The sequence below is a fragment of the Athene cunicularia genome (genome assembly GCF_003259725.1).
Source record: "Athene cunicularia isolate RWA chromosome 18 unlocalized genomic scaffold, athCun1 chr18_part1, whole genome shotgun sequence".
NCBI classification, from domain to species: Eukaryota; Metazoa; Chordata; class Aves; order Strigiformes; family Strigidae; genus Athene; species Athene cunicularia.
Genome location: NW_020799123.1, coordinates 12,673,550 through 12,700,503, shown reverse-complemented (window position 1 = coordinate 12,700,503; position 26,954 = coordinate 12,673,550). Strand labels below are relative to the sequence as shown.

General features: G+C 53.2%; 2 protein-coding genes across 5 annotated transcripts in view; both read left to right on the top strand.

The window, feature by feature from the left end:
* Positions 1-26,385, top strand: part of RPTOR (regulatory associated protein of MTOR complex 1) — a 150,558-nt gene extending 124,173 nt beyond the window's left edge. For 2 of the 4 annotated variants that reach the window (XM_026860838.1, XM_026860836.1), the window contains 11 exons: positions 1,708-1,813; positions 3,924-4,038; positions 4,404-4,528; positions 5,740-5,844; positions 9,747-9,794; positions 16,254-16,360; positions 18,953-19,080; positions 19,169-19,255; positions 21,744-21,860; positions 22,396-22,525; positions 23,966-26,385. In XM_026860838.1, coding sequence (XP_026716639.1) covers positions 1,708-1,813; positions 3,924-4,038; positions 4,404-4,528; positions 5,740-5,844; positions 9,747-9,794; positions 16,254-16,360; positions 18,953-19,080; positions 19,169-19,255; positions 21,744-21,860; positions 22,396-22,525; positions 23,966-24,034 — 1,137 coding nt within the window. In that variant the 3' untranslated portion in view covers positions 24,035-26,385. The remainder of the gene's footprint in view (positions 1-1,707; positions 1,814-3,923; positions 4,039-4,403; positions 4,529-5,739; positions 5,845-9,746; positions 9,795-16,253; positions 16,361-18,952; positions 19,081-19,168; positions 19,256-21,743; positions 21,861-22,395; positions 22,526-23,965) is intronic. The other 2 variants (XM_026860840.1, XM_026860837.1) reach the window with 1 other exon arrangement.
* CHMP6 (charged multivesicular body protein 6) overlaps positions 9,043-26,954 on the top strand; it is a 20,415-nt gene continuing 2,503 nt past the window's right edge. Inside the window, exons 1-2 of the mRNA XM_026860841.1 lie at positions 9,043-9,048; positions 24,806-24,817. The gene's annotated coding sequence lies outside the window, so the exon portion shown is untranslated. The remainder of the gene's footprint in view (positions 9,049-24,805; positions 24,818-26,954) is intronic.

Genomic DNA, 26,954 nt, shown 5'->3' with positions numbered 1-26,954 from the left:
GAGTGCTTTGCTCAACTGCGTATTTCTTAGTCCTAACCTGTGAAAGCCGCTGGGTGCCTGTAGGAGAATTTACCATTCTGCTCATTCCCTTCCCTTCCCCTGGCCTTTTAGGTCTGTCTTTAATTTATTCCCAGAGAAGCTGGATTTTCATTAAGGTGTAGGTGTAATTTCCCTGCTCTCTGATGTATTTTATCTTAGGTTTGTTTATTGCTTTACATTATTGGTCATTTGTCATTGCCTTTCTAATAGATGATGTATTCTTGAAAAATCTAAATAGTAGTGCTTGCTTTTTTTTTTTTTTTTGCCAGGAGGAAAGGTAGAGGGTGAGTTTCTTGTTATTTATTTTAAAGAGGCAGAAATTCAGCTCAGTAATAGCTGTTTTCCAAAGCATACTGCATTTTGAAGATGGTCTCTATAATAGTGACAGATGATTTAAGTACTTTCTTATTCAGGAAAAAAAAAAACAATAAAAAATGTGTGTTTGTGGGGAGTGGGGAAGGAGTGAAAAGACTTTGTCTTTTATGTCTCTCTTCTCCAAGAGGCACTCCATTTGGAACAGCCGTCGTCAGGAGGAGCTGGATTAGAGTCTGGCAGCTCAGCCCTTTATTGATCCAAGGATGTTTCTGGAGCGGTGCTGTTCCTGGTCTTGGGTCATTTTTTAAGCGTGAAATCAGACACATCCGTGCGTAACTCCTGAGGTGCTTTTGGGGATGAGATGGTGTGAGTTTATTCCTTCTGATCCCGTCCTTTGGAACACCCGGGGTCTCTGCCGGCCCTCGGGACCAGCACCTTGACCTCTCAAGTCCCCGGCAGGAGGTGCCGTAGCGCAGGAGCAGATTCCCCGCTGGCCGCCTGGCTGGGGTGTGCGGGAAAGCGGCGGAGTACGGCGGGGCCCGGGGCTGTGGGCTGGGAGTAAACGCGGTAAAACGGATCGGAGTGGCTGTCTGCTGCTCCAGGGCCTCTCTCCGATTTCAGGTGGAAGTTTGGGTGTAATCACACCACGATGACACGGGGGCACCGTTTCCTTACAGCCAGTTCTGGTGTGGGAAACTGAAACAGTTGCTGTTACTGGTAAATGCGATGTTGGGAACTCGAGCATCTCGGGGATTTGAAAGTAGAGTAATGCCTTTTTTGGCCTGCAGTCATCTATTAAGAATGAAAGAAAGATTTTAATGTTTTCTCGGCTTTCTGCCTGTATCAAAGCTGTGTTCTTTCTTTAATCTGATTGCTACGTGATGCTTTTCACCTGAAAAGTGTTAAGCAGAGTAATCTGTATCGCACTGAAATCCGACTTGCAGTGTTCAGGGAGGAAGGGAGTGACGGTGACTGTGGGTACAGCAGAAGGAGGTTCCCTACTGACCCCTCGCGTGTGATACAGCGACGGGCGATGGGAATGTACGTGGCTCTTCAGAAACCCCCTGTCATTCACTTTGGAGAAATGCCGGTGACTTAAAACAAAATAATAGGACAGCAAAAGGAGAGGAGAGGAGATTACAGATGATGGGGAAGATTTAGACCAGAAAGATGCTCAAGTATTTAATAGCACGAGGTCCCGTGAGCTCCTCTGTTCACTGCCCGAAGCTGGAGACCCTGCAGAATTTATGGCTTAGTCTGACACGCGTGTGTGCGAGTGTGTTACAGAGGTGATTCACGGAGTTCTGATGGTTGCTGTTTCTCTGTGTTGTGAATATGCCGATACACTGAAAGATCCCAGAGGAGCATGACCTGGAGAGCCAGATCCGCAAGGAGAGAGAGTGGCGGTTTCTGCGCAACGCTCGGGTCAGGAAGCAAGCCCAGAAGATCATCCAGAAGGGTGAGTTGGTTCCCTCCTGCCCAGGCTGCAGGCAGCTTCTCGAGTCCGAGCACTGCGCGGGGCCAGGCCGCTGACCTGGGAAATCCCAGTTAGCCACGACCCCGCGCTGCCCCTCGTGCTGGAGAGGGGACGCGCTCCCCGTGCGCCGGCTGGGCCCCGCTGCTGCTCGTGTTCACCAAGTCGCTCACCTTGTGGCTCTCAGCCAGACCCGGGGAGCGGCCACTTGGGATGTCAAGTGTCTGGGAACGGAGCCGGGGAGGGTCCCGCAGGGAGCGCTCGGCGCGGGGTCGCCTGCCCAGCCCAGCCCAGCCCAGCGGCTGAGGACTCCCGCAGGAGGAGCGAGCGCTGCGGCGCCGGCAGCTGCCTCTGACGGGGCGGACGGGGTGCCCCTTCCCCGTGCGCGTTCCCGGGGCGACGGGCGGCAGTTGTGTGACAGTAGTAACCCCCAGGCCTCTGACAGATGCTCTTGATTCACCGTTTGGGCTTTTCCTCCCCGGCCTGTAACGTGCCGGGTGGATCCCGCAGGTTATTTCTCAAGGGGTAGAAGGCAGAACGTTGCAGGACAAACCCGGAGCTGCGGCCGGGCTCAGGAGTCTCAGGCGGTGTCTGACGTGTCGGCGCCGCTGGGACAGCCCCAGCCCCGGCAAACCAGCCCTGTCCTCTCACGTTCCCGCTCTGCTGAGCTCTGTGATTGCTTACGGCTTATATTCCGTTTTATTGTCAATACTTGTATGCACGGCTTTGTGTGCTGCTTACACGTTGCCCTCTGAGGTGCCTCAGGCTCACGTTTCGGTAGCGAGGTCTCTCCAGAAAGCCGACGGCGCTTTTATTTACGGCTCTTTATGCCTCTGTGAGGCAGCGGTTGGGCTGGAACTCCTTTAGCACAGGAATTTATTCCAATATAGTGGAACCCAATGATGTTTCCTCAAGAATTTGCATACCTAAATGATTCCTGCCTGTGTGCAGAAGCTGGGGGGGGGTGTTTCGGGGAGCTCCTCTCCTGGCATCCCCCAGCAGCATCCCCGGGGCAGAGCGGGCGGGCGGGGGCTGCTCCTCTCCCAGGGCACCCGCTGAGGCACACGGAGTTGGGAATAACGATGTGCTGAAGGAAGAACTGCCCAGGGCTCAGCCTCCTGCGCCTGCCTCGCCTGGAGGTTTGCTGCGCTCGAGTCAGTACAACGGTCAGCTTAATGTCGTGAAACCGCAGAATATCGTAAACCAGAGTAATACAGAAATGAAACTGGAGCCCAGGGTACGGCTTGGGAGATCTGTCTGAATACAAAGAGGGGAATTTTTCGTGCTTGCCTGAAGAAGTGAAATCTTTTTCTAGACAATGTTCAAATCTGGTTGCTTGACCTGAGCGACTAAACTGCCAGTATTCATTAAAGAAAAACGAAAATGTGAAATATTAAAGAGAATTAAAATAGACTTACGATCTTTTAATGAAAATTAGATTAAATGGATGCATTCTAAAACAAACTAGAACAGAGTAAATGTCTCTTGGGCTTACGATTTTGTGTGATGAATTCATGCTGTGCCAGAAAATTGCAGTGTCAGGGGTACCAGAGCTGTTTGTGAATAGCAAACTGTTCTGAAGAAGAGATGGGAAAGGTCTTTAACCATCATTTTAATGTCTCTATGGAAAATACATTTTTCATTTGCAAATTAACCTAAAAAGAACTGAAATGGAAGGTTAAATAAATAATCCACAAGTTAAAATGAAATACTGTATTTTAAGTTGGAAGCAGCACTCTCGTTGGGTTTTTATTTTGAAAAAAATGATGCTGATTTTTCTGTCAGCACAAGCTGGGATTTCTCTGGGCTTGGCTGTGCTGGCTCGCTGCCCGCTCTTTGGTTACCAAAGCAAAGGGCCCCCTGGTTTGTCACCACAATTTTTACTTTGTACCTTCGGACGCGAGACAATGAGGCTGGAGGAGTTGGGGCTGTCAGGTAACGGGGGTCTGGGAAGGAAGGAGGGAAGTGGCGGGGGTCTGTTGGTGAGAACTGGGGGGGACGAGGAGCAGCCCTGGGCAGCTGGGGGGGTCCGAGCCCCGTCCCTCGGGCGGGATGTCCCCGGGCCTGAGCCGCGGCTGCCTCCCGCCCCCCGCAGGCATCTCCCGGCTGGACGATCAGATCTTCCTCAACCGCAACCCGGGAGTCCCCTCCGTGGTGAAGTTCCACCCGTTCACGCCCTGCATCGCCGTGGCCGACAAGGACAGCATCTGGTAGGAGTTTCTGGGGGCTGGGAAGCGGCCGCGGGTGGGTTATCGGGGGGCAGGTCCCCCTGCAGCCTCCCGGGGCGGGGGGACGGGGCAGAGCCCCCCGGAGCTCAGTGAGGCTGTGAGGGGCTGGGTTAGAGCAGGGGAATCCTGGCAGGTTGACAGTGGCTGCTTACAGCGGCGCTTTCGCCCCGTTTCTTTCGCAGAAGGGTGACACAGGTTATTAATAAAATGATGCTGGATGCCCAAGGAGAAAAACGAATTGAATTGGTATCCAACACGTGTGATTTTCAGTTTTGCTGTGATGAGTAGATCTCTGTACAGCTTGCGCAGAGAACCAACAACTGACCTGATCTTTTTTTTTCCCCAAGTTTCTGGGACTGGGAGAAAGGGGAAAAGCTGGACTATTTCCACAACGGGAACCCTCGGTACACCAGGATCACGGCAATGGAGTACCTGAACGGACAGGACTGCTCCTTGCTGCTGACTGCCACAGGTAAAGCCCGTATTTTCTCATTTAGAGGGCAGGATTTGGGGCCTTTACAGAATTCCAGGCCATGGAGCTGTTCCAGGCCTCCTGCTCTCCCCTCTAAGGATTGGCCCGAGCTGATCCCCGTGGCTTGCCTGCCCGGTCTGAGCTCAGGAGACATTTCCAGGATCAAACCTGAAAGTTGCTTCTGGCAGTACTGAAATCTCTTCGCTGCTTAAGTAGGTGCCGCATTGTCAAACGGCGAACAAGTCAGATGCTTGCTGAGACCCTTTCCAATCGCAGCTTTATTTGTTACATCATCCCGAGTCTTCACCTATCGCTGCAAATTCGTGGTAACCTCCTCCTACGCAGTACCTCGGGCAACATCATGTTAGTTGGGTAAAAGCTGCTGTCCAGAGCTGCAAAGGAAATCGTGCTGCAACCAAAGTATAAGGAATCAAATTCTGTTACTTGCGCTGCTTTAAGCAGGCAGGGCTTATTTTAAGCACTAAACTCCTCAGACAGTTGCGACTTTCTCTCTCGTCCGTGTATCTCACCCAGCGTCACGTCAGGGAGCATGAAGAGCTCTTTCCCATTCACTGCTCTGTAAAGCTGTGAGTAAGATCTGCTTCTCTCCCGAGGAACCATTCTAAACCTGTCAGTCTAAGTGTTGTCAATAGCTTTTCCAACTTTGCTGAAATGTACAGGTTGGATATAATTAAGAGAGGTGGAAGAGGAGCCGAGAGGGCCTTCAGAACATTTTCCTTTCAATTTATTGATTCTCAGCACAAAAGTTTCACAGAAGGGGAACAAATTGAAAAAATACATGGTGTTCTTGAAAGATTTGCTGCTGATGGGCTGGGCTTTGATTCAGCTCCTTCCGTGGGGTTGTAGTTTGTATTTAGCAGAGTACTTTTGTGGCTCTTGGCACCAATAGCAAGGAGGAGAGAGACGACACCTCGAGAAAACGAATGGGTCAAAGAAATGGAGCGACATCTGATGCCAGGTGTTACTCGAGGGAAGGAGAAAAGCTCTTCCAGAACAGTTCCCAGTAGAACAATGCTTCAGGTTTTATGGATGTAAGATTAGAGAGGGATTAAGTTCAAGTGACGCTCTCAGTTTTGGACTTTGTATGACTAGAGTTCCGCTTCTCTTCTTCCTTTGTTGTGCACAAGTAATTACGAGAGTTGCACCAGCAGTGATGTTGCTTTGTGTTCTCTTTCTCTGTGCCCCCCAAGACGATGGTGCCATCAGAGTGTGGAAGAACTTTGCAGACCTGGAAAAGAACCCAGAGATGGTGACTGCCTGGCAGGGGCTGTCGGACATGCTGCCAACCACACGAGGTGGGTTCCCGCTAAGTTTTGTTGGGGCGGGGGTAAAACTAATTGGTGATGGTAGGATTTTTTCTAGGGATGGGGAAAGTAAAGTGGGTTTCTCAACTTCAGCCATCGGTGACATCCTTGTTCAACAGTCTCTGCCTTCTGGAATGGCCTTTTGCCAGGCCTTGGTGAGGAATTGCTTTTCCAGATCTCACAAACAAACCAACAAAACTGAAAGCCCAACGCAGCGACCTCACACACACGCTTACGGAGCAACCAGAGCAGCCTCCTGCTGGGGAGCAGCAGGGTGCCAAGTCCTTGTCCTTTCCAAGCTTCACAGCAGCCAGCTTGCCCGAGCCTTGGCTCTGTTCCGAAGCAGAGAACTGTAGAACAACGGTGGAGCCGGGCGCTGCCCCGCTCCGTGGCAGGAGGTTGTTCCGCCCCTTCGGGTGGGACGGTGGCTCCCGTATTGCCTCTTTCCTTCTGACGGGCTGCTCAGCCTTTGCACAGCTTTGCATGTTGCACCTGTGACCTCCTTTAGCCTCAGCTCGAATTTTGGCACTTGCTCTTCACTGTTTATTGTGGGTCAGGAGGTGGCAAGAGAACACGCGATCTAAATCTGACGCGTGCAGAAGGGCAGCACAGTCAGACATTGACCTGCTTTGAGCGTTAGAAATATTGGATAGGAAAAGATGTAAAAAGGAGCGCTGGCATCCTGCCACGCACAGGATGGAGCCAGAAGACCAGTTTGAGTAACCCTGAAGTCTGTTTTAGGACATGAAAGGAGGTGGATGTTTCATCCTCCCGAGGCCGGGTGCAGTACTAATGCTCTTAACGGCGATTCGCTGCCGCTTGAACATTTTTAATCAAGGCTGCTGGTGTTTCGGAATGTGCCGTGCTTCAGTCAGCCCTCGTGGGATTGATGCAGGAGTTGCTGGGTGAGGCTCCCTGACTCGTGCTACGCAGGAGGTCAGATGAGATGACCATCATCACTCATCCTGACCTTAAAATCTGACAGTTCTCATTTCTGAGCTGGTGTGGTTCATCACAGGAGCCTGACACAGCTCTTTTAGCTATTCATTGGATTTTCCTAGTGCTGCCTTGTTGAGCTCATATCTGTTATGTTTTCCTTAACACCTCATGGTTCATTTCTGGTGTTACATGAAAGAGGAACTGTATTGGAGGTAACTTCAGGCTCTGTGCCTCGCTGCGGTATGTGCACAAAACTGATTATAAGCTGCTGGAAGTTTGCAGCCTACTGTGAAAATTGCCACGGTCGAAACCTGCTCTTTCAGAGATGTCAGTAAAAGCAGGAGGAAAACGGCGGTAACGCACCGAGTGGTGGAAGGGCTGGATCTCCTTAGGCAGAGAGAACAGTGCCCTGCGGTCATTCAGGTTGCCCTTTGTCGTGTCACTTGCTCTGCATTTCTTCCTTGCCGGCAGCAGCTTTCCTGAGGGGTGTGGGTTGGCCTCGACCATCCCTGGGCTCAGGACCTGCCTCCCTTGGGGCTGGTAACAGCCTCACCCAGACAACGGGGAGTTCCCCGGCGCTGCCCCGGGCCTCGGCCTCTGGATGCCTCGTCGGTCGAGTTCGGGGAGGCTGCGCCTGAACTGGAGGCGAATTCCATCTTCCCGCGGCCCCTTGGCAGGGCGCGCGAGCGCCGACTCTGCCTTCCTCTCTACAGGCCTTTAATGCAGCAGGAGGGGTTGGGAGCATCAGTGTTTGACATTGCAAAATAGGTGAAGGGCTGAGGCAGGAGCTGATCTAGCTGTAAGAGCTGAGCGGTTACGCTTGCCAAAACAGCAGCGTTGAAACTTTGAAGTCTATTCTCTTCAAGATTATGGGGCTTTGCCCTTTTCTTTCCTTTACGGTTTTAAGAAGTCTGGGTCCTGTTTTCTTTGCCTTTCACCTTTGAAGCAGTAGAACTAGGTTCAGAAGACGAGGACAAGCTTCTTTGTGGAGAAATAAATGTAGTCACTTCAAAAGAGCTATGTGGATCGAGTCCCCTCGGAAATGAGACTCTCTGGAACAGTTGCCTTTTGCTGCCAAGACCATAGTTGTGGTCCAGCACTGGCTCACAGAACTGAAGGTACATCTTTGAAGCTGCAGAGCTCAGGAGTTTTACTGGAGTTTGTTTGCTCCTACTATTGATTTCCTTCTGTCCTCGCCCACCCTTTTCCCTGGTGTCATACTCATCTCTGAACTTAATAGTCATCTTGACAGCAACCAGAACACTGACTTTTCCAGGCAGTTTTCCCACTTAGGAGAGGAATATGCAATACCTCAACACATTGTTCAGGAGCTTGACGAGCATCCCTGGGTGGTCTGAGTAACGGGAGGTCAACAGTAACACGCTCAGGGGCTGCCTGAGAGGGGGCAGCAGAGCAGAGTGAGGCCCAGAACTTAAACTTTTACGCTCTGTAAAGGGCTTGGTGCTGCTGTGCAGCCCGAGGTAGGAGAAATGAGCTGATACAGCCAAGTTACTGTGTTAAACTTGGCCTCGGTTCGTTGCACTTAATAGTTGACTTGAGGCTCAGGGTAGGTGAGTCAGTTTAAACACTGGCGAACTGCTGTGTGGGCACCCTCTTTTTTTCTGTGTCAGATTTTTTTGATTTTGATCTTCTTTAGATCTGCAGTCAGGATGCACCAGGAAAGTCTCTCTCAGTCAAAATCAGGGTGTTGAAAGCAGCACTGGGACCAGGTGCTGTAGCATAAGGCAGCGACTGGGAATCTCCAGCATGAGAGATGGAAGGGGCCGAGAAAAAGGCAAAACGCCTGTTGTTAGTAGCCTGGTGTTTCAAACGATGGAGGGAAACCGAAGCATTTTCTGTCGAGCAGCACAGGAAGAGCATAAACCTGATGTGCTCTGAAGCGGTGATTTCGCAGCAGGAGGCTTTGGGAATTCTGGCAGTTTCTGTAGAAGAGCTCTTTGAAGGCTGCGGGCTGTGGGGGCTTGCGGAGCAGCACGGAGCCATCGCGCCGCGGAGCAGAGCTGCCGTGTTTTGGGTTGTGTCTGTGACAAAGGGAAACGAGCCACCGTCCCCTGGCCGGAATGGCTTTGCCCCCGAAAGCAGTACAGTTCGGGAATTTGGGAAAACACGGAAGCGTAAGCAGCTGCTTCCCGGCGAGCAGGCGCTGGCTGCTCCGCTCGCCCCTGCCCAGCTCGGCCGATGGCTGCGTCGTCCCTTCCCCAGCCCGGCAGAGAACCCGCCTCGAGCTGCTGCAGGCTGCAGGGCTCAGCCCAGCCTCCTCCTGCGCACCTGGGCGAGAGGTTCCAGGGATGCCCCACGCTGCCTCCCACGTCCCCGTCCGGTGCCAGCGCTCTCCTGCTGCCGGGGGGTTTGCCATGGCCAGAAAGGAGCCAGTGTCTGAGGCCCAGCTCCCGTGTGAGAGGGTCTGAAGGGAGCCCCCGTGATGGTTTGCACTCCCGCGTGCTGCTGAGGTCCCTGTGGGGCAGAGGAGCCCGGGGCAGCGGCGCTGGCTGCGGGGAGCCCGGACCTGCCAGGGCAGACGCCTCGTGTTCTGTGCTTGGTTTGATTTGTACAGATGCCATGAGTTATTCGGATTTCCGTCTGTCACTTCCTGATGCGTTTTACTTCAGAACAGGGACCAGATCATGCGAAGGATAGTCTCCTTGTTCAAGAAGAAATGTCAAATCTGTGCTGTTGTCAGCCAGCCAGAATACTCACTTCACACATGACAGGCGCCACCGTTGATGGCTTCCCAGGGAATGCTGTGATTGAACTAGTGCCTGCTCTCGGGATGGAGGCATGTGCTGCTCTTGGTGCTTCTGCTTCTCTTTTATGTTCTTTCCTTTAATTTGAGTTGCTTTTTCTAATCCTTTTTTTTTTTTTAAGATTTTATTTTTGCTCTGGCTGACCAACTTACCCTTAGCGTCAACCCCTTAATCCCTGTCTTCTCACAGGTCTGGCCCGAAGGGTTTCAATCTATCTTGACAGAAGTAAGCAGGGAGGTGAGTGCTTTCTTTCCTGTTACCTACGGTCAGCTGGGGTGGGAAGGAGCTCCTCGTCTGCCTCCGGGTTGGTTGGTTGGTGGTTTTGGCATTGTTTGAGTGGCTGGTGAGTCCTTGTGGTTCCTGGAAAGCTTTGCTGCTTCTGCCTCCCCCGTTCCTTGCCCCGCGCCCGTGTCGGGAGGAGTCGTGAGCGGTGCGGGAGGGGGCCGTGCCCTCTGTGTGAGGCAGAGCCAACCCCTGGGCAGAGGGCGTCTTCGTGTCGCGCCCCCCAAGCTCTGCAGCGAGGGAGGGGCGGGTGGGATGTACGAGGGTCCCTTTTCCAGGAACAGTTCCAAGCATCCCTGGGCACAAGGGTTTGTATGACAGGTTCCGAAGGAGAGCCGCCGTTCAGCCGGTGTGGATTTTACTGGCGTTTATTTATAACACACTTTTGCTATCAAGATCATGAGAAAATGAGAAGCTGATGAATCTTCTCCCAGGAGGCTTAGAATAGCGGACATTTGGCAAGGATGTGCCTAATAAATTTTACAAATTCTCTTCTTTCATGTGGAAGGAAGGTAAATGAACTCCCAGGCTCCATCTCTAGAAGCCGGGACCGTGCCATGTCTTGCTCTGGAGCCTGGACCCTCCTCCGCTGCCGAGGGCTTCGGGGGAAGCAGATGGCTCGTGTGTCAGGGCATCCTGGCCTGCGTGCGTGCCTGTGGACGTTAGCGGTGACGCAGTCTTCTTGGGTTATTCATCAATTATTAATGTTTGCTGACTGATAAGAGCTGAATGTGTCTGTAATAATTAATAGGCTGAAGATGATTGCAGCGCTGTGGGATTCAGAGCTCTTTAGCTTGGGGTCTTTGCAAATCTCTCTCTTACTGTTCAGAGGCAGAGCACCGGGACCAGAATTAGCAAAGCCGACGTGTTGCCCTTAGCTGCCTGGCTCTGCGTTTCACTCAGGAATCCACTGGCAGACAGAAAGGCTAAAACCAGCGAGACTTGGCTGTAGGGAACTCCCCACTCAGTAAACCGGGCATCTGGACCCTTCAGGAGGGAAATACCAGCCTCTCCCTCGCCGGATCGATGCTGCAGGTGCCAGGCGATCGCCCTCTGTCCCGGGCACACGGATGAGTGGGAATCAATAAAACCCCTTCGCCAGCGTTCTCTGGCCAGGTGTTCTCCTAGTGAAAAACGCAGCAAAATGATTCCTCCTCTCCCACTGAAGAAGTCTTAAAAATGTATGAGATTAGCTATTTGCTTGACGGCAAAATCCATCAGCAATATTTAGATAAAATACACCACTTTTGTTGCTAAAGCACAGGAAATCTGTTCTCATTGCCTGGGCTTCTGTGAGGGATTTTAGCAGGAAGATGAGGGAGTATCTCTTCATTCTCACATCGCTCAGTGCTGGGTTTAGGCAGGAATCAGCGGGCACTGCTGTATTGGAGATCAGTGATTAAAGATTAAAGACCAAAGGTTTAATGGTCCAGGTCGTATCAGGCCGCTGTGAAGTCAGCCCAGGGATCGCTGCCGTTCCGGCGAGCCCCGAGCAGCCCACAGCCAGCACGTCCAGCATCGTGAAGGCAGGGGAGGTGGCAGGAGCCTCGAGGTGTGCGAGTGTGACCCTCTGCCCGGGCTGCTTTGCCTCCTGCTCCCTCAGAGCTCTGCTGGGCTGTCTCAGCACGCCGCAGCGTTACCCCCCGTTGGCCTAACTGAATGTGACACGAAGAAGGAGCCCCGTGTTAACAAGGGAATATCCATCTGACCTGTGCCCACCTCCCTCGGCGCTGCCTCGGGGGGGTTGTTGGTGCTGAGATGTAAACAGCCAACGTCTGGTTTACCCCAGAAAATCTGTACCGATGCCAAGCAAGAAAAAATAAGCACAGACTTGCCAGTTCCCTGCTTCCTTCCTGCTCTCCCGAGACTTCAAAACCAAGTGAAAGACGTCAAATACCTGCTCTGCAGAAAAACAGGACCTTGCCCTCTGGAGGCTCTGCTCCGAATCCTGCTGACTCTTCTGGCAGGCAGGCAGCAATCCAGATGGGAGAGGGTGGGGAGGCAGCCTCGGCGTGTTCTTAGAAATAAAAGTTAGCAGCTGACTGGAGGGGAGGTTTCACAGGGAGCTGCGTGGGGCAGCCTGCTGCAGAGAGGAGCCTTGGCAGAGGGAAGGCTCTAACCTGCAAAAGAAGCAGATCAAACTCAAACAGAGCTTGTGCTGGGGAGCAAGAGGGAGAGAGAAAAGTAGAGTGAGTCTTCCCGCATCTCTCCAGGGATTGGTACCTTGTCCTTTAGGAATAAGAAGTTTGGGAGAAGCGCCCTATTTCTAGTGAGATTTTTTTTTTTTTTATGGCAACAAAATAATTGGAGAAATTGCAGCTCCAGGGGTTTGTGTTCTTTTAATTGGATTCCCAGCATCACAGCTACTCTTTTCCTGTGCTGCGCATAGTCCTTGGCAGCCGAGGAGTGACACTTTTTGAAAGGATGTTGTAGAAATTAATGAGTGAGGTCATACAACCCTCCCACTGCTTCCTGGAAATGAAAACAGTGATGCGCCTCATTGCTCAACCAGGAGGGCCCATGATTAAAAAATCATCAGTCGGAATCTGCGATGCTTTTATGCTGTGTTCTCTGTGTAGGTATTCCTGGTTTCATTGAAATGCCGAGCACAGGTTGGTCACGTTCCAGTGACGTTAAAAATAAGTGCAAACGCTCAGAATGCAGCTGCTCTCAACACCAGCGTTATTTACTGAAATTTTCACAAGGAACTATCCCATCCAGGGAAATATCTGTTGCTCCGGGGGGATCCTAAGGGAACAGCCGTAGAAAGTTACAGCTTCCAGAACGGAAGTATATAAACGGGCATCCTACAGAAATGCAAGTACTTGTGTTAAAAGACTCAAAAAACCCCCAACAAATCAAAAAAAAAACCAACCGAAAAACCCACCCAGAAGAAACCGGCAAACCTTTCAAATTTTCTTCTCCTGAGCTGTGGAAGATTTGTTGCTCGTTACTGGAGAACATAACATCCCTTACGGGAAAACTGTGATCTTAGCTAAGGATGCATTAAAAGCAGCGTGTTGCTGGGGTGCCTCTTTGTGGCCCGGCAGCTCCTGAGCGTGCCCCAGCGGCGCCGTGGCCCTTCACAGCGACGCCCCTTCGCTCCGCTTCTGTGAGGAGGTGGCGGCTTGGAAATAGGGGGGCAGGTAGTGTGGGACCTGCCTGCGTGGCTCCGGCAGGCACCTGAGAGCCTTTGGGTTTGCCGAGTGCGTTACCTTTTTGCCAGGATGAGCCTGAGGAGCATCTTGGACGCCAAACGTGAGAGCCAAAACCCAGCAGGTGAACTGCGCTCTCCGTTGGAACATCCTGGAGAAGGACCTCTGTTAATTAGAAAGGAAATGATAATTAGTATTAAGTCCCACGTTTGCTTCTCATCCCAAAATACTAGGAATTTAACATATAAACATGAGTCAGTACTGTATCATTCCCACCATGAAAACGTTTGCTCAGAAATAGTTCAGCTATTTATGTGTCATTTCACGCTGCGAGTGTCATCTTTGAATTTAACATTCCACAGGCAGAGGAAGCTTTCCTTCCCTGTTACGCGCTGGCGAATGGCTTACATTTATGCATGGAGGCTTTTCTTCTCTTCGGACACACTTGAATTCTGGTTTCGCATCTCCAGTCACATCCTGGGGTCCCCTTCTCCCCCTTCTTTGTCAGGGCATCTCCTGGCTGCAGCAGGAGTGGCCCCCCCCGGCCTGGGGCTGGTGCTGGGCTCGGGCACGACCCCTGCAGCCAGAACCCGCCACCTCGCGGGCTGCAGACCCCAGCAGGAAGGTGCTGGGACTTCTCCTCACTGCAGCTTTCATGGGGATACCCCGTTATTTCCGATGCCTGCACTTGGGGGGGGCACCCTCTACTCAGAGACCGCCTCATCCACCCCCAGCGCTCTGCACCAGCACCAGCAAAAAGGACATTTCGTATTTTCTTGAGAGAGTAAGGTGGCCAACGAAAGAAAGGGAAGATCCCTTGTTGGGGGATGACCGAAATGCTGCACTTCCCTCTTCCAGAGAGCAGAGATTTTCATTTATGTGGACTATTTCAGTTCTGTGAGAAAGGCAGGAGCTGCACCGGCCCCTCCCTCCTTCCTTTGCACCCGTGGGCTCTGTCAGCCCCTGCTCCGGGGTGACCCCTTGTCCTTTCTCTCTGGTTCTCTCTCAGGGAGATCCCTGTGCCGTTTTACATAAAGTGAGACCCCTCTGGAGCTGCTTCTCTCGGTGAAACCTCCCCCAGCCTTCTAGATGGCATCACCGACCATCCTCAGTGCTTAAATCCCTGACAGATTCACCGAGATGAGCACCGAGAGGGCCAGTCATCGAAGTCACCGTCCCTATCCCCCTCCACAGCAAAGACACCCGGAACCGCAGCAGCCTGGGAACTTGCTGACGTTGTCTTCAAACCGGGGAATGTAACTGGGAAACTGGGATCTTTAAAACTGCCGACGAGCACGTTGCCCGCTTAACTCCACCAGCGATGGCGGAATCTGCCGCCGCCTGCCAGGTTGATCTTGTCGCATGGGCCATAAACAAGATGACAAATGAAAACACTTCAGCGATGTTTATCATCTAAATCACTGCCTGCCTGTTTGCCTCGGCTCTCTAGCCACCCTCGGAGCTGCCAGGCAATCTGAAGTAACGATCAGTTTGACTCGCAGGATGAAGATAGAAGCGGCGCCGAGAGCCCCGAATTTCCTGCGCCGAGATGAGCGTCAGTCATCTCAGCTGTGTGCAGCAGGGTCAGGACCCGGCTTGGATGCGATGCTTGGGAAGGGGAGATGGGCAAAATGTTGTACCTGGATCTGTGCAGAACAGGGTCATTTCATCATCTTTAAAGACAACTTGGTGTTTACGGAATGCCCGTTTTTATCTTTGTGCCCTCTAAAGGTGTTTGGTCTGGTAAAAAGTACTTACAGCTCTTTGGTGACAAAGACCGTGTTGCATTAGGTTTAAATTCCCTGCTGGGGTTAATTCCTAGCAGTAAATCGAGACAAATTCGCTTTTGTACCTTATGGACAAGCGAGCTGTGGAGGGGAAATACAGGGATCCCAGTGAAGGCGACGGCGAAGGGCTCGGAGCAGGAGCTGCAGCCCTGATGCATTGCAGAGTGCTTTCCGACTCGGGCTGCGGGTGGTTATAAAACACTTCTCAGCACCAGAGTCTCGGTTTGGCACGGACGAGAGGGCGAACTGCAGCTCTGCGAGGCCAGGACGCTGCTCCTGCCCCTGCCCAAGGAGGTGAAAACGCACAAAAAGCGGAGTTTTGTCTGGTTCCCTCATGGAGCGCTCTTGGGGGTTTTTTGTTTGTGTTTTTCATGTATGAATAAGAGTCTCCCTGGAAAACCTGTAGATTTGGGGTTGGTCAGCCTTTGCAGTATAAAAAGTAGAAGATAATTGGTGTACAGCTCTCTGCTTTAAGCTAAACGTTTCTGTACCGTGGAGGCAGGACACAGGTACAAAGTCCCTTCTAATTAAATGTACAAGGAGTGTTCCTCGGAGGTTTCCCCTGCCGAATCAGGGGTTTCATTGCCAGCAGTTTCCCAGATCTCAGTATCTGTTTGTTCTGACACCGGTGCGCTCTGTGCTTAGGAGAGCCAGCTCGCTCGATGGCTTTTGGACATCTTACTCCTCCAGCTGGGAAAGGAGGGGCCACGCGCTTCCCCGTCTCGGGAAATTGCCGTGCCGGCGCAGGTCGCCTGTTCACACACTCTGCCAGGCTGTCTGTAAGCAGGTGCCCGTGTCAGGTGTTCTGGGGATAGAAAATCCCTTGTAATTCTCTTACAGCATGTTTTTCTAAACTTCACCTCGCAATCAGTTTATGCCCTCAAAGATGAGGAGCACAAGCTCTCATAAATGTGTTTTAGCTAGTGTAATTGCAGAATGTTCCCCTCCTTATCTGTCTGTATAGCAAATTGGTTTTCACTCCTACCAAGCAGTTTAATTTCAGTACCTCGCGGCAGTGACTTGGCTATTGCTTGTTTGGAAACGTCTCCCCTTGGCCACGTGGGAGAAAGGGGAATCATGGTAACCCAGAGGCTCTCGGGTCTCGCTGTGTGAGGTGCCACCAGTTCAGCTGACTTCAGTCATCATTTAACTCTCATAGTGATGGATAATTTATTAAGACTCCCTTGGAGGTCCCCAGGAGCCGGCCAAGCCCCTGGAAGGCCGAATTCACCTGCCTGCAGGGCCACCCTATAGACAAAGGGTCAGAGAGGTATTTTGGACTCGAACCCAGGACCAGCGGATTTGCTCCCAGTTGGAGGACGTACGGATGTGTGTGTGTGTAACTTTACCTTTCCTCTAGTCACGATAGTTTCTGTACCATGAGGTGATGAAAGCGGGTGTTTGAATTAGTGCGGCTCTGCCCGTGCCGATGCAGAGAGTAATTTGTGTGCCCTGCCTGTGTTTTACCTCAGGAGCAGGAATGGTGGTCGACTGGGAACAAGAAACCGGGCTCCTGATGACATCGGGAGATGTGAGGATAATCCGGATCTGGGACACAGACCGGGAGATGAAAGTGCAGGTAACGTCTGCGTGTGCGTCCACTTCGCCTCGGCCTCCCGGCGGCGCGGGGAGTTGCCCTGCGCGTGGCCAACGCCTCCGGGACGGGCTCTGGGGCTCCTGCTTCCCCGCTGCAGAGTCGTGTGACGGGATAAACAAAAATACAGACGTGCTTAGCGAGCGTGTCAGGTCTTTCCTGGAAGCTGCTGCTGTTGTTGCGGGCAGCGCACAGCGGCCTTCGGGAAGGGTGAAGCTGTGAGAGGCGGAGGCAGGGCCGGGATGCGGACAGGGTTTCCTATTAGCACGTAATTGAGAGTGTAAAAATTCCTGCGGAAACGTGGTGAGTTGAGTCACTGGTAGAACGTTCTGACTTAGCGCTGCCGTCTCTGCTCCTCCGGGACGCACGCGGAGCTCACAGCAGAGCACTCTGCTCCCGTCCCCACCGCCGCGAGGTGAAGGTGGCGGCGGGGCCGAGCCTGCTGGCGGCTGCCTCAGTGTCCCCGGGGGGGCACCGGGACTGTCCCAGCAAGGGGCTGTGGCTGTGACGGGAGGAGGCGCTGGGGCGCTGAGCTCGGTCCTCATCGAGAGCAAGTTTGTCAGAAATCACAAGGAGAAGCAGCTGGCCTGTGAGAACGGAGTCGCCGTGCTGCAGAAGAAAGGAACGCTAGTTTTCAAAGCTTCTAGAAATTAATTACCCTTGGATGAACATTAATTACGACACTTTGACCCTGCAACGCGGGATAATTAAGCCTAAGTTAATTACTTTCACATACTATTTTTTTTCTATGTAAATTAGGGAACAGCAAAATTCAGGCGGTGAAAATCTTTTAAAATTATGATGATTAATGATTGCACTGGAAGTATCTAAAAACATGTTGTTTCTTTTTTAATTGCAACGATGGGTTGTGCTGAAATTCAAGCGATTGAAACTCCCTGACTCAGTAACGCCGGAAAAGTGAAATTCAGCACAAAGCCAGCCAAGCTGTGTAATCCCAGCGAATAAAGGTGCCTCCCCGCTCTTTGAACTACAAAAGCTCTACCTCGGGAAGCGCTTGGGATGGAGCTGAAGAAGCAGGAGCTTCATTTTCACCTCCCCGATCGCTCCTGCTCCAGGGGCAGGGGCTGGCGCAGGCGCTGCCCCGGCTCGGCGAACGGCGCGGCAGCAGAAACAGGCTTGAAGTGTGAAATTGGCTCCTGCAGTTCTAACGTCCTCCTGGTTGTTAGCCCTCTTCTTTTTTTTTTTTTTTTTTTTTTTTTTTTTTACCTGTTTTAATTGAAAATGTTTTTCCTAGCAGGCATAGGTGTTATTCCAAGCAATTGTTATAGCAAGTAAGAAGGGGAACGCAGCAGCGTTGGAGCCGGCGTGCTCCCAGCACAGCTGCCCCTGCAAGCTCCAGCCTCCTTTTTCCGTGTCATTTTTTTTTTAACGCGCGCAGTGTCCGGCTCCTGATAAGATAACCTGGATCTACTCCTCACACCTCCTGCAGCTGCTCGTTTCTACCCCGCGTAGGCGACTCTCTGGGGCTGGGCGGCAGCCGGGCCGCTCGGCGTGGTGCCCACGCTGGTCCCTCGGGAGCACCCGAGCTGCCTGCGGGGCGCAGGGGCGGGAGGGCACGGCCTGAGCGTGGCCCGCTGGCAGCGACCCCCAGGGCTCTGCAGAAGCGTGGCGATGGTCCTAACCAGGAAAGGAGGAAGAGCACCGAGTGTTTAAAAAATAAAAAATACAAAGAAACTGACAGAAAGGAACTTTGTTAGTGATAACTGGAGCCATTCTGGATAAAGGGAACTGCCTTCTGGCAAAATCAGTTTATTGTTTCCAGGGGACGGATACGTTTGTTGTCAGGTACAGACACGCACAAAAATCTGCTTTTACAAGAGGCATTTAAATAACTTCCTAGAACCTATTTGGGTGTTGCTGTGATGTCCAAAAAGAGCTAATTCCTCGCAGCTTTGTGCCCGCTACCTTGCAGCTCCGTTGTACCTTTGTTGGCACGGGTGCTGGTACCGGTAGCGTGCTGCACGTCTGCTTGTATATGTGGCGTTACAGATGCCGTGACAAGTTTTTGCTTTTTACAGGTGTATCTGTTATATATGGCTCTTCTCCACCAAGTACCCGCTGTCCCTCCTGTCTTTGCAGTGGCACAACAAAGATGGTGCATGGGGAAATAACTCCTACGGCCATTTGTTTCAATTAATTAGATATTCTTAGTAGAGGATAGTATTAACTCCTTCCCAAAACAGACCTTGCCTTCGTTTTGGTTTCGAAAGCTGATGTGCCAGAGCTGGTTTTGCTGGGATCCTCCTCTGGGCCTGGCTCTGTGGGTTGAACTGTGGGACTCGTGGCTCAGACCCCGGGCAGCGGCAGTGAGCGTCGTCCCCAGGGGGGGTCACCCTCTTGTTTCTGGTCACATCTGGGGAGCCTGAGGGAGAACTCCGCAGCGATGCAGTGTCTCAGTGTTCCCAGGGGCAGGTGGAAACCCTGGTTTAGTTTGGGGCTGATTTGGAGAATGGGGAAAGGAAGAGGACGTTGGGTCCGTCGGGTTTAGGACCTCGGCTGTAGGGACTGGAGGACACGTCACGGTCTCAGCTTGGTTTTCCTGTGCTTTCTCCTCAGGATATCCCCACCGGAGCCGACAGCTGCGTGACCAGCCTCTCCTGCGATTCGCATCGTTCGTTAATCGTGGCGGGGCTGGGCGACGGCTCCATCCGCGTGTTCGACAGGAGGATGGCTCTGAGCGAATGGTAACGGCCCCTCCTTCCCCGCGGCGGCGGGGTCCTCACGTTCCCTCCTCCTCCTCCCCTTCAAAACGCTTCTCTGCTTGTCCCTCAGCCGTGTCATGACCTACCGGGAGCACACGGCCTGGGTGGTGAAGGCATACCTGCAGAAACATCCCGAAGGCAACATCATGAGCATCAGGTAACGGAGGGTTTGCTGTTTGAGCTCTTTTCTCTTCAGCACGGATTGTTTTTCTGTTTAAATTCTGCCTCTGGTATTTTAAAAGCCGAGAGGGTAAAGCTGTTTAGTTTGACATTCGCTTTAGTAATTAACTCCTGCTCCAAACTCGTCGGAGAGAAAGCAAAGCGAAATGTGAAGCTTTCCTTGGAAGCCTGTCGCCGTGGTTTGAGAGTGAACAAGAAGGCGTCTCTGCTGAAATCACCGTCACGAGGCGTGTGAGGGAGGAATGGAGTGAACCAGAAACCTGAGCGAGACACAGTGTGTCCCGTGGTGGTGGTTCTTTATTGCCAACATCCCCGCAGGGTCATTTGAGAGAGAACACGAGAAGGAAGGTGGATGCTGCATCTGTTGGGCATATTGCTGTGCAGGATTACTTTGCTGTCTAGCAATTTGCTGCGCATAAATCCAGCGCTGCTGCCTGGTAAATACTGCGGCGAGAGCAGCGTATACTTATTTGGCCGTTAAAGAGCAGCAGAATAGAATTTATTGTGGCAAAACCACTGTGTGCACACAAAGAGGCTCTTTTTCTTGATTGCAAAATGAAAACAAAACATAATTTTCTGGGATTCGGAACATTCCTGACGTGGGGGATGGGCCAGCAAAAATGTATGAAGATTTTCAGGACGGGGATTATGTGGTGCAGCTGCCAGCTTTGTCAAGCTCACGTATTAGAGGTTTTAATCTTCCTTTCCGTAATCTCCTTCAACAATCCCAGGGGTCAGGCCTGTGTGCTTGGCCAGCCTGGGGCTGAAGGCTCGATTTTTCCCTCCTCTCAGCGCCCTTCTCAGCACAGGGGCTTCCTCTCGGGCCTGCGGAGGGAGGAGAGGATGTTGTCCATCAAGAGGCAGCGCGGGTCCCGTGCCCAGGGAACTGGGGTGGTCGAGCCAAGCCACTTTGCTCTCTGGTTCTCCCAGTTCACTCTCTTCTCCAGTGACAGCAAGATCTAAGAAAAACAAATGTTAGGGCGTAGCCAGGTCTCGGTCCAGCTATTTCCTGAAAAACTTGAGGGCACTGCATTGCTTGCGGGGCAGCTCTCTGAACCTCAGCCCACCCTCTGAGCTCTGCCCGGAGCGTTGGTGCCGCAGGAGCAGGGGCTCGGAGCGGGGGATGCCGAGTGCGGCCGCTCTGAGCGGGTGCTGGCGGCACCTCTGGCTGGCAAAGGTCCTTAAACACCCGCCGGACGTCCTGGCTAGCACCCTAGCTGCTGCTGACTGCTTGTTGCCTCTTGCTCTCCGCTGGGCTGTTTTCCGGCGTAGTCCCTCATCCCAGACCTCCCATTTCAAAGCTCTTGCATGCTCTTCCAGTACATTCAGAACCCTTTTCAATCTTACCGAGGTTCAAAGCTTTAAATGAATTTACCGTGCATTTGATCGCACTCAAACAATATTTTCATTTAGTCTTTAGGATCTAAATCAACCTCAAATTTAATTTGTCTTGAATTTAATTATGTGACAGCTGGAGTTGCAGCTTCTTAGAATGATGTAAGTAATCCTGTATAACAGCGTTTTGATCAGTATTGGGTATTCCAGAGGTAAGAAAGTGAAGGCAAATGCTTCTTGATGCCTTTGTTGTTCTTAACTCCGTAGGGCGGTTCACAGTTGTGTGGCCGTCAGTGACTTGGGGAAAAAAAAAAAAAAAAATAGCACTTTAAAAGCTGTGGTGCCAAAAGCCTCACTGCTGCTACCAGCAGAATAAGATGGGATGAGTTGGTTTGGAACTTAATGTCTGTACGAGAGTTTCCTCTCTGTCTTTCTGTACATCACTCGGCCAGTCTCTCACAAGGGGTTCAGATCTACCACGTCTGCGGCCCTCGGGTCCGGGGCTGTAGAAGAAGATACACCCCCTTCACCCCGAACGGACATGGTGCTGCTGACGTTTTTCAGAGGAGTCACGTAACAGCAAGAAATCTTTAGAGTTTGGAAGGTGCCTGATCTCCCAAGCTCAGTATCTTGCCGCTGTTGCTCTCCCCGGTCAGCAGGGCTGGGGCGGCGCCTGGGCCGGGTTCGTGGCGCCTGGCCACGGGGCGCTTCGGGCAGCGAGGGCTTGTGCATCCGCGTCCAGACGTTTGGCATCACGGATGGTACCAGCAGATCCCAGTTCTGAGTTTTCTAATGCAGTTTCCTACTGTGAAAAGGAGAAGGAATTCGGGTCTGACGTGCAGCTCGGGGTATCGAGTGTGACGTAACAGCGAGGGCTCTTACGCTCGGTGATGGGCTGTGAGCGCTACAAGTGACGGTGGATCGCTCCTGAGGGCAGAGGCAGGGCTGGGTGCACAGCACTGGGTGCGCTGTGGGTGGCACCAAATGTGGGTGACACCAGCGGGAGTTCAGCTGCGCTGACCGGGCGGGCAGAGGTGCGTGTCTCCTGGATTTGGCAGACGCCTCGAGTTCCCGGGCTTTAGGGTCTGGTTGGGGCCCAGCCTGACGCTGTGAAACTCCTGTGTTGGCAGCGTCAACGGAGACGTGCGGTTCTTCGACCCCCGGATGCCAGAGTCCATGAAGGTCCTTCAGATAGTCAAAGGGCTGACGGCCCTTGACATTCACCCACAGGCCAACCTCTTCGCCTGGTAAGTTCTGGTTCCGTCTCTGCGTCCCTGGAGCGGGCGGAGAGGACAGTCTGTCTCTGCAGGCACCGCGGTTCTGTTGGGTTTGTTGTTTGTTCAACCTCGCTGCAGACAGTGCAGCTTCTTTCCCATGTCTGCAGCTCGGGGGTTTTTGCCCCTCGTCGGCGCAGCCCCTGCACGGGTGACGTGGCGATGGCGCGCAGTCCCGCGCTCCTCTGCCGGATCCCCTTCAAAGCCCCTGTGTGTGTTTTGGGGCTCTGAGCGGGGACCAGCAACTGCTCCACAGCCACGTGTCCCGGAGGCTGTTGGGGGACCCCTGTCAGTGGTGCGCACACCAGCCCGTCGCGTTCCTCTGTCTCAGGGTAACGGGTAGCTGTGGTCCCAGTACATCTCTGCACCGAGGCAGCCATGGTACAGTTAGTCAGGCTCCCCGCTTCCAGTTGCACACTGGTCTGATAAACTGCTCGGGTCAACACAGCTGGCAAGGGGCTGCAGGCAACAATGTTGTTACCGCCGTGTTCTCTTGGTTCCCTTCCAGTGGCTCGATGAATCAGTTCACTGCCATCTACAATGGGAACGGGGAGCTGATCAACAATATCAAATACTACGATGGTTTTATGGGACAGAGAGTTGGAGCCATCAGCTGCCTGGCTTTCCATCCTCACTGGGTCTGTATTCTCTCTCTCTCTCTTTTTGCGTGCTGGGATTTGCATTTCTTAGCTTTGCCTCGGAGGAGGGAGAGGCGCGGGGGGGTGCTGCCCCAGCCCGCTTTCCCGAGGCTGCTCCGAGCCCCACAGCCCAGGCCAGCGCTCGGCCGCCCCGGCTGCTCCGGCGGAGGGTGCGGGTCGTGCCCCCGGCGCAGAACGGGGCTCCCGACCACCGAGCCCTTTTCACTTGCAGCTGGACTCGAGGCACCGTTCCCATTTCTTCCCGTCGCTCCGGACTGCAGCCTGGCTGAGCTCTCTAGTTCTGGCCACAGAAGTTGTCCGAGATGAATTTGCCTGGAGCTGGCTGGAGCGGTGCAGGCTCTCACTTCCAGCAGGCAGAATTTTTTGTGCTTATTTATTCTCTTTGCAGACGCTGGGCTCAGCCCCGTGTCTCTGGGGCTGCTCTCGCAGCGCCTTATGTAAGGCTTTAGGCAGACCTGATGCTGTGCAGCACATCAGAAAAAGGAGAGAACTGCAGAAATTAAAGGCATAAGCTGATAAAGTCTAGAATGAATCAGAGTGAAAAGGAATTTTTGAAGTATATCACAGCCGAGGTGGCTCTGCAGGAGTTGTTAGAGAGTCCGGATGCTACTCTGGAGGCAGGTGCCCGTCTGCATTATGGACTTGGGCTCACCCAGAGACCCCGAGAAAGGAGCGGGGTTGGAAGCCTGAGAAAACAGCGTGAGGGGACGGGAGAGGCAGGAGGAGGTTAAAGAAGGCGTTTAGACAGAGAATCATTTTAGAAACTTGTGGATCCAAGCACAGATATTTAATATGTAATGGGAGGGAGCGGTGGGAATGGTGAAGGGCCTGGAGGAGGGGAGGGAAGGGCTGTGGTGATGGTCTGGCGTCAGCTGGGCAGGGAGAGGAAGGAGCTGTACGTCCCGGGGGAGCGAGGGCAACGGGAACCTCAGCGCCCGCGTTTTGAAAAGCGAAAGGGCGATTTTGCTGTCCTGCAGTTCGGGGGACGGACAAAGCAGCAGCTCGTCGCTTGAAATGTTTTGGCTCTTTAAATAAGCCAACAAAGCCAGGCCTGTCCAGGCCGGGTCTGCAGGGCTGGGATTGGTCCTGGGCCTCTCAGTGGAGAGGGAATGCTAATTTTCAGTCCAGGCAACCGCTCCTAACTAGCAGATTTGCAGTCATTTAGAAAAATTATGTTAGCAGTTGGCAACTAATAGTCACCATAATTTTTCCCTCTGGCTGAAATGGGCATATAACTCGCCGGGACGATGGAGGTGCTGGCAGAAATGTCGTCAGAGCTGCGTTGGCAGATGCACTTAAGAGCTTTCGAGCATCTGGGCGTTGCTGCGGCAAATGTCGGCCGTGAGCGCTTTGCCCGCGACGTGCCTCTGGTGGCTGCGTGACACCTGTGTGTTTACCCCCGGTTTGCTCTTTCCCCAGCCTCATTTGGCAGTCGGAAGCAATGACTACTACATCTCGGTGTACTCAGTGGAGAAGCGGATCAGATAACGGCTCGTGGCAGCGGCACTGGAGGAGGGAGTCCCAGCGGGCAGGGCCGTGTCTCACCTATAATGTACATAGTGAAATTATCGACTTGAATGTTTAGTGTTGGCTGCTGCTGCAACCCATAACTTGAACTTTTTTTTTTTTTTTCTGACTTAGCTACTGATGATTTTGACAAGGAGAAGAGAGACAATCTCCTTTTTTTTTTGTTTGGTATTTTTGTTGTTTTTTTTTTTTTTCCCAGCTATATCCTCTAAAAGCTACAGAAAAAGAACATTTTATTTTTGTTTCCAGTGGTTGGCTTCTCTGTTAGAAACACGGCTCCTGAGCTTGGAAGGACTGGATGAGGCAATACCCTTGGAAAGGGCTTTCTGTTTTAGTCCTTGTTTCTTTGTTTTGCTGGAGTGTAGGTTGCTTTAAGGACTGAAGTCAGGACTCACCTACAGCTCTGTGCGTTCGACCAGAGCACGGGACCCCTCCAGCTGCTGCCTACCCTGTGCCAAACAGTAATTCCTCCGACGGGGCAGCGAGACCCGAGCTGTCCAGCTGCAGAACCATGTACCTGCTCCTGCACTGCCCGAGCGGGGGCAAGGGAGGCAGGAAAGCGTCTCCTCTGCATGAACCTTGTCCCCTCTGCAGCATCCTCTCCAGTGGAAGCAAAGACAGAAGGCGACTTGGGGGCAAGGGGAGGCAGGGATCCTGAGGAGAGAGGCTTGAGGAGATGGCAGGAGCAGGGCAGGATCCCACTGTACCATATTTTGCACGTACAGGAAGAACAGGGAAGAAAGAGAACGAACATCTCTAAGGTCCCACCAAGCCTGGAGCAAGTCACTCACGGAACCACTTTCCAGCCGAGCACACGGTGCTGGTGGGGAGCTCTGGGGTGTCTCGGTCACTGGAACTTCTGCAGTCACTGTCCTGCCCGCAGTGAACCCCACAGAGGCGTTGGGTAGCCTGGGAGCTCAGCCCGGCCGGCGAGGGAGGCTCCGGGTTCAAGCCACGGGCTTTCATTTGCTCCGATGTGCTCATGTTCAGCAAGACGACGCTCAGGAGAATTTGCACACTTGCTGCTGCCTGTAAGCAGCTGCACACACTGTGTGGACGTGGCTGTGGCTTGTCTGTCTGTCCCTGCAGAGCTGGGCAGGTAACCACACGTGGCCTGAGCACCAGAGAATCATGAAAGAGGGGGAAGACGGCAGATCGTCCCGCTTTGAGCAGAACAGCTTTGTCCCAGCTGTCCAGGGGAAGGCCTGCTCCACCTCCGCACCTTCCCTGTCTGAATAACGAACGTTTCTGTCCCTTGAAACCCGCGGTGGGTCTGGAGGTGGGTGTGGAGCAGGGGTGAGCAAAGCCACAGCGCAGGTTTCTTCCGAACGCTGCCGAGGGGCGATTCCGCCGGCCCGGAGCAGAACTCCCCCTGTGCAAACCTCACTGCAGCAACAAAGGTCAACCTGCTCAGTCCAGACGTCCCTGGTTTTGTTTCCAGCCGGTACCACGAGGTCTGCAGGCTCCCGCCGAACTGCCCGTGAAGGAAACGCTGAGGGAAGGGGTGAGAAGCGTCGCTCCCTGGGCGGGCGGCAGCTCCAGCTCTGCCGTGGCGCCTGCGGAGAGCGTCTGACCTGTCGCTGCTCCTCACGCACCCGATAATCCTGTTTCCTACATGTGTCGGGGCTGCTGGGCCACGCAGGGCCCGGGGGATGGCCCGGGGGATGGCCCGGGCTCCCTGCGTCGGTACCGGCTGCGGGGAGGGTCCCTGAACGCGGAGCTGGAGCAGGCACTGCGTCCCCACCCTGAGCACCGCCACCGTCCCCCCACAGCAGGGAGGCCGAGGGCCGCTTCACGGGACGATGAATCAAAGGCTTTAAACTTCAGAAAAAACTACCTAGAAATCCACTTTTAAGTTACCAAAAGTTAATTATGGTCTGAGAGAGCTGTGCCTCTTCCCGCTCCCAGCGGTACGCGCCTCCTCCACCCGCCCCATGCCGGGGCCCGGCGAGCGTGGAGCCAGAGTTTGGGATCTACACGTAACCAGTTAACATACACAGCTTCAAAAACAATAGATTTTTAACTTATATCAGTGTATTCATGAAAGGAACGAGAAACACCTGGCAAAATGCGAAGGTGCGTGGTGGGAAGCTGCTGTTCCCCGCCAGCGCTCCCCGGTGCCAGCCGGCCCCTGCGGCCCCGAGGTGGGTTTTTAACTAACTCGGCCTGTTTAGCTTTCATCTAAGCGTGTGCGTGTGTGGGCTCTATTTTCACAGGTCTGATGCAGAGATTCAATCATGAAGTTTAACCAAGGATCTGGAGAGCATCCTACCTAAAAGTTCACTTATCTCTATTTATTTTACAAAAATAAATAAAAAAAAAATATATAAAAAAACCACACGATTGTAATGTGAGAGTAAAACAATTACAAACAAATAAATGGTTAATAAAAAATAAATGCAGAAACACTTCCCCGCGTGAGGGTCATTTCCTGGGGCAGATGTGGGGTGCGGGGACAGCTCCGGCCGATTTTAGGGGGAGGCTGCCTGGTCCTGGGCGGTTCTGCTGCAGAGAAGAGCCCGGTTCCAGGTGGGGATCCTTGTCTGGGCCCAGCTCGCTGCTGCCCGGCGGAGCAGAAACGCCGCGTTCCCCTGCGTGGGTCTGAGCCCCAAATCCAGCTCCTGAGCGTCGGCCGGGGCCCAGACTGGAACCGTCACCGTTGTCCTCAGCCCGAGAGTCCCACCGCGGGGACCGATGCTCCTGCGTCCGCCCGGGTACCGGCTGAGGCCCCAAATCCCCCCCAGCATCTCGTTGCCGTTCTGGTGAGCGCGGCGGGGCGCTGGGAGCGGGGGAGGACGGGCGGGACGAGCTCCTGGGGCGACCATCGAAGGCACCGAGACGCGGGTTGTGTCCCCGCTGCCCCTCGCGGTGACCCCCACGG